Below are 13,777 nucleotides of genomic sequence, written 5' to 3'. Positions count from 1 at the left end.
ACAAAGTGACACTTAATTTACTTAAGTAGATTTTAATTTCAAGTGATTTATGTAAAATTTAGATAAAATGTTAATTAAATTTAAACAAAAAACAATAATAGATATTATTGACATTGTCTTGTAAATATGTGTTGAATTTAGGGACAAAATCTCAAATTGAAGGTTAAAATTGTAACAAAAAATTAGTTCATTTGAAATGAATCTCTGATAAAAATTACTTTGAATTTACTAACGATCTGGCAAAGGTTTAGTAAAAATGACTAAAATATCCATTACAAAAAAATTAAAACTTTTTGTTTTTAATTAAAACTCAAATTGGATTCACTAATTTTCCAATTAAACTTTATAATTAATGACTGAATAGTAAGAGAAAATCAAATTAATTTAACTTCTTTTCTGAGTAAAATGAATCAATTTCACAAAGACAACATTCAAACAGTAATTGTTTTTATTGTGGAATATAAATCATATACAAAATTTATAATATAACATTTTTCTGATTAATTTAGATTGTATGCACTGAAATTCTTCACTAGTGCTTGCCCCAAAATAATAGGAAGAATAGGCCATAATTGAAAATACAGTTTCAGCCAACTTCTCGAGAATGTCAGTCTTTACTTTGGAGGTGGGCAGAAGATTTCCATTCTTTTTATACTCCTCGGTGGCTCTTTCCAGTTACATTTCAGTTTCATGTGCAGACTGGAATGGGGAACAGCTTTGGCCAGGGCTCACAACGTTCTGTGAACTTCTGCCTTTTGAGAATAATGGTGTCCTGAGAAGATGTGGTTGCAGCAGAGTCTGCATTGGATACAAGTGGATTGGATGATGAGTCATAGTCAGTTGACAGTTGATCAGAGGGGCTGCCGAAAACTGGCAGGATGACCAGGGTGATGCCAACAACCTTCACAGTGTCTTTGTCTTTTATCTGGTCACTTCTGCGAATAGTGAAGTAGTCCTGAAATTTTGGTTTAAAATACTGAAGACTTAAGTCGTTTGAAATCCCAAAGGTATCCTTCACAACACTTTGCAGCTCCTCTACTGTTGGTGGGATCCCTGATGGAAGAACCAACTTCTCCATTTGGTCATCAGTGATTACATGGAGCTCTATCTTGTTCAACCTAGAATAAAATGTAAATGGGCAGAGTTAAGTTAGATTACGTAGGGTCAACTTTGTCATTTTCTGCTGCTTCAATTTCAAAACTAGTAGTTTAATTCAATACAATCATCCATCAAAACCTATTCAAAATGCATAGTCTACATACTGATCAGCTGAATTTAAGTTGAGGGATCTTCCAACAACTGAAAAGAACACAACATTAATAACAATCGCACTCTCCAAAGTAAAAATTTTACACACACAAATTGTTAAAGACAAATTTGAATTAATACTAAAATTTTTAAAGGTGAGGTTCACATATAAAACAATGAAACTCTTTATTAGATTAAAAAGGGAATAGACTCTATTTTCTGTACCGATTTGGTGACAGATCATGACATGAAATAACACTATTTGTGTATTTATATACTGTATATATCTTTCCATATTTGAAAAGATGTCCTTTTAATCTACACAAGGTCATCTCTGTATCCAAACACCATTGGGTGTTAAACATAGAAATTATGAAAGACTTATGTCAGATTAAACACGTATTACTATATTATTTCCTGAATGTACCTTTGTCTTGAAGATCGTTACATCGTGACTGAGCATGGGTCTCACTGATACACCGACCAAGTTTAACTGGAAACTTGCATTATCCCTCTATGTGAGCTGTGCCTGCACTAAATTCACAGGGCTCCGACAGCATGAAAATGAAAACCAGTTATTTTGCTGGACTGAGCCACTTTAGCTTAATTACCACAACTGAAAAACACTGCGTGGAGACAAAAGCTTTGAAAAACCGTGACTGACAAAATCCCGCACAAATGATTTTAACTACATCACTCACTGCTGAGTGCAAAACTTTTTCATAAAATTTTAAAAGTAAATGAGGGAGGTTACAGCCCATCGAAATACATAATTGATATATTTTTTTAATATGGTAAAACGTGGTTAGTCATAGCTCTTAAGTAACACAGCTGCGAAGGCTTGGAAAGTGACCTTATGCTAGCAGTCCACTTCGTGCCATTTTGTGTAAAAATACAATACTGTCATTACAGTGGTCATTATTAATCTAATTTTGACATATCATACTGTTTAGAACTTTTACTCAAAACTGCTATACGTTATTGTTTAAAACGTGTCGTATATTCGTACAAATTAAGATAATCTTACCTCGGACAAAATGGAGATCATCCACTGCTGAAGCGTGTGTGTCCTGCACGTGGCACAACAGACTACAGGCGGAAGTGTAGAATGATTGAAATGAAAATGCTTTCATTAGTTAAATCTATTAGATTTCCTCATTTTTCACGGTACTCATACATTTTTGTTAAATCTGCTCAACAAACTATTGCTTAATTTACCCCAAACAAAATTGTGTAATATGCATATGGCATTGTACTATATCATTATATTAATCCCTTTACTATAGTATTCTTTTGTTTTTATGTTTTAGTTTCACTCTGATTTAATGGTATGTGGCGGTACAATGTAAAATAAAGCATCGGGAGCTGGGATGCTACAGGGTGGGCCATTTATATGGATACACCGTAATAACATGGGAATGGTTGGTGATATTAAAGTCCTGTTTGTGGCACATTAGTATATGTGAGGGGGCAAACTCCTCAAGATGGGTGGTGACCATGGTGGCCATTTAGAAGTCGGCCATCTTCGATACAACTTTTGTTTTTTCAATAGGAAGAGGGCCATGTGACACATCAAACTTATTGGTAATGGCACAAGAAAAACAATGGTGTGCTTGGTTTCAACGTAACTTTATTCTTTCATGAGTTATTTACAAGTTTCTGACCACTTATAAAATGTGTTCAATGTGCTGCCCATTGTGTTGGATTGTCAATGCAACCCTCTTCTCCCACTCTTCACACACTGATAGCAACACCGCAGGAGAAATGCCAGCACAGGCACCCAATATCCGTAGTTTCAGGTGCTGCACATCTCGTATCTTCACACCATAGACAATTGCCTTCAGATGACCCCAAAGATAAAAGTCTAAGGGGGTCAGATCGGGAGACCTTGGGGGCTTTTCAACTGGCCCACGACGACCAATCCACTTTCCAGGAAACCGTTCATCTAGGAATGCTCGGACCTGGCACCCATAATGTGGTGGTGCACCATCTTGCTGGAAAAACTCAGGGAACGTGCCAGCTTCAGTGCATAAAGAGGGAAACACATCATCATGTAGCAATTTCAAATATCCAGTGTCCTTGAGGTTTCCATTGATGAAGAATGGACCCACTATCGTTGTACCCCATATACCACACCAAACCATCACTTTTGTTGTTCCAACAGTCTTGGAGGATCCATCCAATGTGGGTTAGTATCAGACCAATAGCGGTGGTTTTGTTTGTTAACTTCACCATTTACATAAAAGTTTGCCTCATCACTGAACAAAATCTTCTGCGTGAACTGAGGGTCCTGTTCCAATTTTTGTTTTGCCCATTCTGCAAATTCTGTGCGCCGATCTGGATCATCCTCGTTGAGATGCTGCAGTAGCTGGAGTTTGTAAGGGTGCCATTTGTGAGTAGCTAATATTCGCCGAAGGGATGTTCGACTAATGCCACTCTCCAGTGACATGCGGCGAATGCTACGCTGTGGGCTCTTGCTGAATGAAGCTGGGACAGCCACTGATGTTTCTTCATTAGTGACATTTTTCTTGCGTCCACATTTTGGCAAATCCAACACTGAACCAGTTTCACGAAACTTAGCAAGCAGTTTGCTAACTGTAGCATGGGAGATGGGAGGTCTCGTAGGGTGTCTTGCATTGAAATCTGCTGCAATGACCCGGTTACTGCGTTCACCAGATATCAACACAATTTAGATCCGCTCCTCACGTGTTAAACTCTTCGACATGTCAATGGCTGTGAACAAAGAGAAACTTGTAAATAACTCATGAAAGAATAAAGTTACGTTGAAAACAAGCACACCATTGTTTTTCTTGTGACATTACCAATAACTTTGATGTGTCACATGGCCCTCTTCCTATTGAAAAAACAAAAGTTGTATCGAAGATGGCCGACTTCTAAATGGCCACCATGGTCACCACCCATCTTGAGGAGTTTGCCCCCTCACATATACTAATGTGCCACAAACAGGACTTTAATATCACCAACCATTCCCATGTTATTACAGTGTATCCATATAAATGGCCCACCCTGTACATCGCAGTTTTTTGAAGTGAACAGTAAACATGGACAAGACATGCTGGAGAAGCCCTTCACTGAAGAAATCACTGAGCATTAAAGATAAGGCATCAGTTCTAAACATTCTGGTTCTAAATGCTCATCAAAATCATCTGGGGGTGTTGAAGCGGCATGAGCAAGAGCATTGGCAGAAGCTGCAAGAGCTTGTGAAACATTTGTAGAAAGGGAAAATGCCATCAAGGTTTCCAAAGCAAGATTGGAGGCTAATTTAGATGCCCTGCATTTTGAAAAGTAGGCAGCAGCTGCATTGCCCAGGTAGACATTGCCAAGGTAGACACATTAAAGGCCGCAGGCTGCTGTAGCTCAGGAGGCAGAGCAGGTCATCTACTGGAAGGTTTGGAATCAAAAGTTTGGTGGATCGATCCCTGGCTCCCCCAAGTCTGCATGCCAAATATTGCAAGATATTAACCAAAGCTGCTCTCCGATGCATCCATCAGAGTATGAATATGCTTAAGCACTTTAATCATAGAAGAAGAACAGTGAGGAAGAAAGTGCTCATGTGAATGTTAAGTGCTTTGACTGCACCATGAACAAATAAAAACCAATATGCAGCTAGTCCCCTGACGAAGAGTATGCATCCAGTGCAGGTGTGATGGACATGGCAAAAACTTTGGCACATAGAGAACTGGTCGGTCACAATTATCACAATTTGATGACTGTCCAGAAACCTACAGATCATAAACGTCATCTTTCCTTACCACAATAAAGGATTTAAACCTTACCACCAGTTAAGAGTTGGACTTGCTTGCACCATTAGCCCCATTGTGCAGAAGCCGCCATGCAACTTGCAGGACAAATGGATTTCTCAAGGATCAAAGTATAAGGAAGAGTATCATGTATCTTATCATCCCGTCTCTTTCCTTACTCAGTTTATCTGCCACCAGGCAGTTTATCTGCCTGGTGGCAGATAAACTGAGTTGGGATCATTCCTTGTCTTGACAAAGAATGATCCCAGCTTTGTACATCAAAGCAACTATTTTCCCAAGCTAGAGAGGCTTTTCTTAAAGCCTGTAAAATTCAGGAAACCAGTGTCGATGCAAAAGACTAATGTCTAGTCGGATGCAGATCAGAAGGTAACAGCTAACGATGAACCAGATAAATATTGTCCCATCCACTACAAGCCTCACCCACTGAGGAAATGCTGTGGCTTTAGATTGGAAACAACTGAAGATTAGAAAGCCTGCTTAAAAGAGCAACAAAATTGTTTCAGATGCTGCTCATCATCTGGACATCTTGCCCGCACCTGCAAAGCTGCATTAAAATGTGATGAGTCCAGCTATAGATGGAACATAACCCTGACAGACCCAGCAATGTTTGCATGCTTTTCAGCATTTACTTTTTATTATTTCGCAGTTGCTGTTACAACACTTCTCGGCTGCAGTGTCCCGGCTGCCAGCCACACATACACAACAACAACAATGCAACAGGGGCCAGACTCCAAACACTTTGTAGAATGTGAGTTCTATGTGGATGAGGGTCTGGTTTCCAAATGAACCAACTAAAGAGGAAGCCATTTGCCTGATTAAGGGAACACAAACCTCTCTTTCAGAGTCTTATTTAAGCCTTAAAAATATCGTATCAAACAGCATGAATGTTCTGAGAGCATTTCCAGCAGAAGACCACATGCAGGACATCAAGTGTCCAAGCCTCTCAGTTCACTAATACCACTTGGCTGACTGGACCAGCATTCTTAAATCAACCACACAAGAGCTCTGTTGAGCAGTAAAACATCTTCAGTCTTGTTGACCCAGAATCAGATAAAAAAGGTTCAGTCACAAGTCACAGCTGTGCAGCTAAGGCTACGTTCACACTGCAGGTCTTAATGCTCAATTCCGATTTTTTTGATCAAATCCAATTTTTTTTGTCTGCTTGTTCACACTACAAATAAAATGTGACAGCAAACGCACTCTAGTGTGAACCCTCAAAGCGGCCCGCATGCGCAAAAGAAGACGTCACACACAACGCGCTCTGTTTAGACCCAGACCGAACAGTATTGTTTGACTGTTTCGGATTTTATGTTTTCCAATTTTGCTTTAAGTTATAAAGTTATTTTGTTATTTACATATGGCCTAATAATTATCCTTATTGCTGTTTTAGAGAGGAGCGGTGCTTCAAAGGATAGTTGCAGATTTCTGTCAGAATCTGCAGATTATACAGTACAAATAAAATGTTCACATATCTCCAACATTGTCTTCCCAACAGTTTCACTGACATCTACACTGGATGGCCAGGAAGCGTTCACGATGTCTTATCGGGCGCTTCTCCGGCGCTGGTAATTGGTGTCTGTCTTGTGTCAGTGACGTAAAAGACGGATTTAATGCGACATGACCATTCAAACTGCCATGGTGCTGGGTCGTTGACCCAGCGTTTTGGGTTTTATATGATTATTTTCCTCTGTTCTAGTTATTCTGATTTTGGTATTCTGTGTCCTCCCCTTGTGCCCTGTTTGTGTTCTGGATTTCCTGTTTTATTTTGAAGGTCTGTGTGTGTTGTCATTGTGTTCAGCTTGTATCCTCCAGTCGTCTTTGTGTATTAGGATCAGCTGTTCTTCCCTCCTGTGTGTGATTACCTGATTACCTTGTGTGTGTGCATATATAGTGGGTGTCGGTCTGTGCTCGTTGTCGGCTCGTCTGTGTTTCATGGTGTTCTGTTCCTTGTCTGCGTCTCTCTGCCCCTCACCCCGTTTCGTATGATCTCCGGTTTGTTATTTAGTTTTTCCAGTCTAGGTTTCTTCAGTTAATTGTCATGCCTCACTGCCTGTTCTGTCACTCTGTCACTTGGAAATAAACGTCACTAGCATCATCAATCTACTGCCTGCATCTTTCCCTCCAACACCACACAGCTCGCCTCGGCAGCTGTGACACAAACAGCAGTCGCTTTCTAAAACATCAGATATGTATCGGATTCAGTACCACATACGAAAGTGACCCAGGTCGGATTTGAAAATATCGGATTTGTGCCGTTCACACTGTCATACCATGATCGGATATGGGTCGCATGCGGTCAAAAAAGTCGTGTTCGATGCGCTTTCGCCTGCAGTGTGAACGTAGCCTAAGAATGAGGAAAAGACAACAGGAAAATAAATACGTAAACAAGAAACACAAATTTTTTTCCCATTCAGGGCAACTGTGTTGGTTCTTGGTATTAGTGCAGTTTGAAACATTTTTGATGCATTTTTCAAAAGTATATAATAACAACTGATAGTCGTTTTGCTAAATTTTCCATCTTTTTATTTAGCTGACCAAGTATTGGAAATACTTAGCGAAATACTTAGGTCATATCTTTTTCAATTCAATTCAATTTTATTTATATAGCGCCAAATCACAGCAACAGTCGCCTCAAGGCGCTTTATATTGTAAGGTAGACCCTACAATAATACATACAGAGGAAAACCCAACAATAATATGACCCCCTATGAGCAAGCACTTTGGGAAGGAAAAACTCCCTTTTAACAGGAAGAAACCTCCGGCAGAACCAGGCTCAGGGAGGGGCGGCCATCTGCTGCAACAGGTTGGGGTGAGAGAAGGAAAACAGGATAAAGACATGCTGTGGAAGAGAGACAGAGATTAATAACAAGTACGATTCAATGCAGAGAGGTCTATTAACACACACTGAGTGAAAAAGGGGACTGAAAATGAAAAGCTCAATGCATCATGGGAATCCCCGGCAGCCTACGTCTATTGCAGCATAACTAAGGGAGGATTCAGGGTCACCTGGTCCAGCCCTAACTATATGCTCTAGCAAAAAGGAAAGTTTGAAGCCTAATCTTAAAAGTGGAGATAGTGTCTGTCTCCCGAATCCAAACTGGAAGCTGGTTCCACAGAAGAGGGGCCTGAAAACTGAAGGCTCTCCCTCCCATTCTACTTTTAAATACTCTAGGAACAACAAGTAGGCCTGCAGTGTGAGAGGGAAGTGCTCTAATAGGGTGATATGGTACTACAAGGTCATTAAGATGGGGCCTGATTATTTAAGACCTTGTATGTGAGGAGCAGGATTTTGAATTCAATTCTGGATTTAACAGGAAGCCAATGAAGGGAAGCCAATACTGGAGAAATCTGCTCTCTCTTTCTAGTCCCTGTATCATGGATAGATAAAGCTGTGTGTTATCTGCATAGCAGTGAAAACCTATGAAGTCTATTAGATAGATATGATACAAACCACTGCAGTGTGGTACCTGTAATGCCGACAGCGTACTCTAATCGCTCTAATAGGATATTTTGGTTGACAGCATCGAACGCTGCACTGAGGTCTAGCAGGACAAGCACAGAGATGAGTCCACTGTCAGAGGCCATAAGAAGATCATTTGTAACCTTCACTAAAGCTGTTTCTGTGCTGTGATGAGCTCTGAAACCTGACTGAAACTCTTCAAATAAGCCATTCCTCTGCAGATGATCTGTTAGCTGTTTGACAACTACTCTTTCAAGGATTTTTGATATGAAAGGAAGGTTAGAGATTGGCCTATAATTAGCTAACACTGCTGGCTCTAGAGATGGCTTTTTAAGTTTAATTACTGCCAGCTTGAAAGCCTGTAGTACATAGCCGATTATTAGAGATAGATTGATTATATTTAAGATCGAAGCTTAAATTCATGGCAGGAGTTCTCTGAGCAGTCTTATAGGAATGGGGTCTAAAAGACATTAGATGGATTGGAGAAATGAATTACTGAAATTAACTCAGAAAGATCAATCGGAGAAAAAGAATCTAAATGAATATCAATGGTGCTGTAGATAATGTTACATCTGTGAGATGATTATAAGTCATTTTTTTTCTCTAATGGTTAAAATTTTATTTGTGAAGAAGTTCATGAAGTCATTACTAGCTGTTAAAGGAATGGTTGGCTCAACAGTGCTCTGACTTTTTGTCAGCCTGGCTACAGTGCTGAAGAGAAACCAAAGCCCAATCAAGATGGTTTAGGAGCATAGAGTGAAGTCAAAGGGGCCAACAAGTGCTCAGTACTTTGTATGTTATATTTCATGAAAACTACCACGTGCTGTAATATAAAGAGCTCTGTTCTTCTTCCAGTAGCTTCTGGAATCTTGATTTTAAATTACTTCCAGCAGATTTTGGGGCTGCTATCCCCATTTTAACATACTCATCTAATGGTATACTGCAGTGGGAGAAGGCAAAATTAGTTGAAACAAAGAAATTAAAAAATAAATTGAGGTCAAAATGTAAACTATTCATATTATGTATTATATTGTGTACTTTTTATGTCTATTATGCTGATGCTGTAAAATTTACGATTCTAATTTTGATGTTTTAGTTGGCTACACCACCAGCGATCTTGTGTTCATGTGGCAGTCTGACCCAGTTCAAATGGATGAGATTGCTCTCCCACAGTTTGACATCAAGCAAGAGGATATAAAATATGGAAACTGCACAAAGTACTACCAAGGAACAGGTTAGTAATCTGTAATTGAATTAAAAGACTATGTCCAATTTCTGTAAATTGAAATTTTATTATACTATGCAGGCAAAAACTAGTCTGTGCATGTATTACTTCTAGGCTAGGCTATAGTAACCTGTTATTATCAGGTCACTCTAAGAGCTTCTTGTAAAGCCTTCAGTTTGTTTAGAATGCTGCAGCAAGAGTACTGACAGGGACTAGAAAGAGAGATGATATTTTCTCCTAATTCCATCGCTTACTCTCAGACTACCTGTTAAATATAGAATTTAAAATCCTTCTTAAATAAGGTCTTAAATAATCAAGTCCAATCTTATCTTAAATAAATAATAGTAGTATATTGTCACAGTAGGCCACTTCTCTCAGACTGCAGAATTACCCGAGTTTCTCAAAGCAGAATGGGAGGAAGAGCCTTCAGTTATCAGGCCCCTCTTCTGCAGAACCAGCTTCCCTCTCTACTTTCAACATTAGGCTTAAAATTTTCCTTTTTGACAACTCTGGATCAGGTGAGCCTGAATCCTCCCATAGTTACGCTGCAATAGGCTTAGGCTGCTTGGGGCTTCCCATGATTCATTGATTGTTTCTTCTTCGCTCAACTCATTTTCGTGTTCTGTGCATTTATCTACCATTATTATTTTTAATCATTAGCAGTGATTAAACTCTATCGCTCTCTTCTAGTGTGTCTTTTGTCACTCCTACTCTCCCCTACCCCCAACCAGTGACAGAAAATGGCAAATAGTTTCTTCCTGTTAAAGGCGAGTTTTTTTGTTCGCGTCGTCACCAAGTGATTGCTCATAGGAGTTGTCTGATTGTCGGGATTGTCTAAAAAGATAATTTGCCATTATTAACTACAATGAAAATAAGGTAGTCTGTCTCAAAGTAATGCAGAAAATATTGAATATGAACAGCTTATCTAATGTATTTAAGATCTGTGTGTTTGAGTATTTAATCATTCTCTGTTTCCAGGATACTACACCTGTGTCGAGGTTATATTTACGTTGCGACGGCAGGTCGGTTTTTACATGATGGGAGTTTACGCTCCAACACTGTTGATTGTTGTTTTGTCCTGGTTGTCATTCTGGATCAACCCTGATGCCTCAGCTGCAAGGGTGCCACTAGGTGAGTACCACAAAAACACATTTTGCATTCTTTGTTTGAATCACTTTACATTTAAGTAAACTGTAACCAAATGTTTGCATTTCAGCGCTGGGTACCCTATACAGAGAAGTGTTTGGTCTAAGACTCCTCATGCTTGAATTTCAATACAGGCATTGATTATTTGTGTTTGCAGGTAACACAGCTGCTTCTTTATTCAAGACAGTTGGACACCTCAAAGAAAAAAAACATACAAATCACTTAATAATTGTTAATTTCCACTTAGGTCTTGCATTGACCATGCTGGTCCATTGTCAATACATACTGGTGCAATTAATGGGACAATGAGTTACGTTCTATTACTGTGCTTCCCTTTAAAATCTCAGCTTTGAAATAGGTTTCTTGAAAACAGCAGCTGAATTCATGGAAAACACTAAGTTTATGAAAAGCATTTGTCAAGAGTTTGTTAATTTTGACAGATGATTTTCGTTTAATATTGTCACCTAAATTCTTTTACTTTTAGTATAGTTTTAGTTAACCAAAAGTCATAAGATTATAGTAGATTAAATCTAAGTTGATTCAGTTGACTAAAATATAAAGTGTAGAGGTCTCATGTCTTTCCAGTGAGAGTAGCTCCAAGGGTCAACCTTTTGCTGTGTTTTCATGAGAAACAAGGAGCATGGGAGGAAGCTGTACCATGTACTGAAAAGAAAGAAAAAGCAGATGTAGATTAAATGTCTATGTCTAACCTTAATGCACAAGGATCATTTCTAAACTTGTCTCACCTGTCTCCCCAGCTTTATCGGTTCTGATTGAATCCAGTCTCCCCAGCAATGCCTGATCTCATGTTACTTTATATAAAATGGACCCCATTAAGTTCCATAAAGCTTGCCATCCAGATTTTAGAATAGAGAAATGGTATGGCATCTTTGTGTGTACATGAGGATATTCTTATTTGTTGTGGCTACGACTGTTACTGGAAGACAAATTTGTCATTTATCTGTGTAGAGCCATATATTTTGTTTCTTACATTTCACCTTCACAAAGCTACTGTAAAGCAATACTTATCAAACCTAGTTCAGTAATCAATTGCTATGAACATGTGGTTATTTCAGCATATATAGCATGTAATTCGGGCAAATATAAAGCAAATCTGACTATGCTGGCCTTTACAGAATTGTAATTGGATTAATAAGACATGACATCAACAAATTAAATAACAAGATGCATGTCTCAGAGGGGCTTTAACCAGGCCATTTTCTGAGAAACATCCTCTTCCTGATGTTAAATTTGTTTTCAAGTCAGTTTTCAAGTTGAGAGCATTATTATATGCATGCATGAGATTTTCATTATGAATCAGTACCTAATTTCAGTCAAGATTCCTCGTTGCTCTGTTCCCACAAAGACAGATTGAATATTGAATGATGAGAAAAAAAGTTCTAGCTGTAACTGTAGACTGATCATTCACTTCTTAAAACTTTACCTCACTAAAACATATTTTAATACTACTGTTTCCCTCTGCTCAGATTAACATACTGATGCAGCCATACATTTAATACTGTGCTTGATAAAGGATCATAATGTTCAATTTACAGAACTCTTAAAGAAGGCATTCAGATGTAACTGAGTTGTAGCAAATACGATGTTATATGTATATTCAATATGGTGTATTATAATGATCACTACTTTCAAAATTGAATCTCCTCTTTTTGATGTATCCAAGCAGAATTAAATGATCACAAATCTCAATTACCTGGAAATGATTATTATAAAATGGTAAAATTAACATGTTAACGTCTGTGCTTTTCTAGGTATTTTGTCAGTGCTTTCGCTATCCAGTGAGAGCATGTCCTTGGCTTCAGAGCTACCAAAGGTTTCCTATGTAAAGGCTATTGATATTTGGCTCATTGCCTGTCTGCTCTTTGGTTTTTCATCCCTGGTGGAATATGCTGTAGTCCAGGTCAGTTCTTGCAAACAACCACTCACACTGTACTGTAAAATACATCTTGCTATATATAAAATATCTGTGTACACATAGCTTAGTTGGAAAACCTACTTGGGGAACAAGCCTTGGGACAAGATAACAATAACTGCATCAGCAATTCAACAAAATATTTGCATACTATTTTGCAGTGTAGAGGTTTCTGTCAGAGTTTAGGGTCCAGATGCAGATGTGCAGAGATGGAATTCTAAACAAAAAGCAAGCGTTTATTTTGGCTGCCGTTTGCTGTTTTTGCATATTTCTCCATCTCTGAGTGAAGTCCCCTCACAGTCTTTTGAGACGCAAAAATAGTACCTAGAACTTTTCATTCATGTTTCCCATGGAAATAAGTTGACAGAACTTAAAAGGAATCCTAGTAATGGTCAACAGTGGCTAACACAGAGCACTGCAGTCAAGTGAGCCGACATCAATTTTCTTACACTGACTACACTAAGCTTTACAGTAGCGCTTCTTCTTTGTTGCTGATTGAAAACACAGGCGCAAGCACACACACACACACACACACACACACACACACACACACACACACACACACACACACACACACACACACACACACATACAGGGAGTGCAGAATTATTAGGCAAGTTGTATTTTTGAGGAATAATTTTATTATTGAACAACAACCATGTTCTCAATGAACCCAAAAAACTCATTAATATCAAAGCTGAATGTTTTTGGAAGTAGTTTTCAGTTTGTTTTTAGTTTTAGCTATTTTAGGGGGATATCTGTGTGTGCAGGTGACTATTACTGTGCAGAATTATTAGGCAACTTAACAAAAAACAAATATATACCCATTTCAATTATTTATTTTTACCAGTGAAACCAATATAACATCTCCACATTCACAAATATACATTTCTGACATTCAAAAACAAAACAAAAACAAATCAGCGACCAATATAGCCACCTTTCTTTGCAAGGACACTCAAAAGCCTGCCATCCATGGATTC

The 13,777-nt window shown here is 38.6% G+C and overlaps 1 protein-coding gene across 3 annotated transcripts in view; it reads left to right on the top strand.

Annotated features, from left to right (window-relative positions):
- LOC146386236 (glycine receptor subunit beta-like) overlaps nt 1-13,777 on the top strand; it is a 59,692-nt gene that overhangs the window by 28,184 nt on the left and 17,731 nt on the right. For all 3 annotated transcript variants that reach the window (XM_084932330.1, XM_084932331.1, XM_084932332.1), the window contains exons 7-9: nt 9,587-9,724; nt 10,694-10,846; nt 12,634-12,782. In XM_084932330.1, the coding sequence (XP_084788456.1) occupies nt 9,587-9,724; nt 10,694-10,846; nt 12,634-12,782 (440 nt within the window). The remainder of the gene's footprint in view (nt 1-9,586; nt 9,725-10,693; nt 10,847-12,633; nt 12,783-13,777) is intronic.

Source organism: Perissodus microlepis, chromosome 6 (assembly GCF_051167445.1).
Source record: "Perissodus microlepis isolate ML-2025 ecotype Zambia chromosome 6, ASM5116744v1, whole genome shotgun sequence".
Taxonomy (NCBI): Eukaryota; Metazoa; Chordata; class Actinopteri; order Cichliformes; family Cichlidae; genus Perissodus; species Perissodus microlepis.
This window is presented reverse-complemented; position numbering and strand designations above follow the sequence as displayed.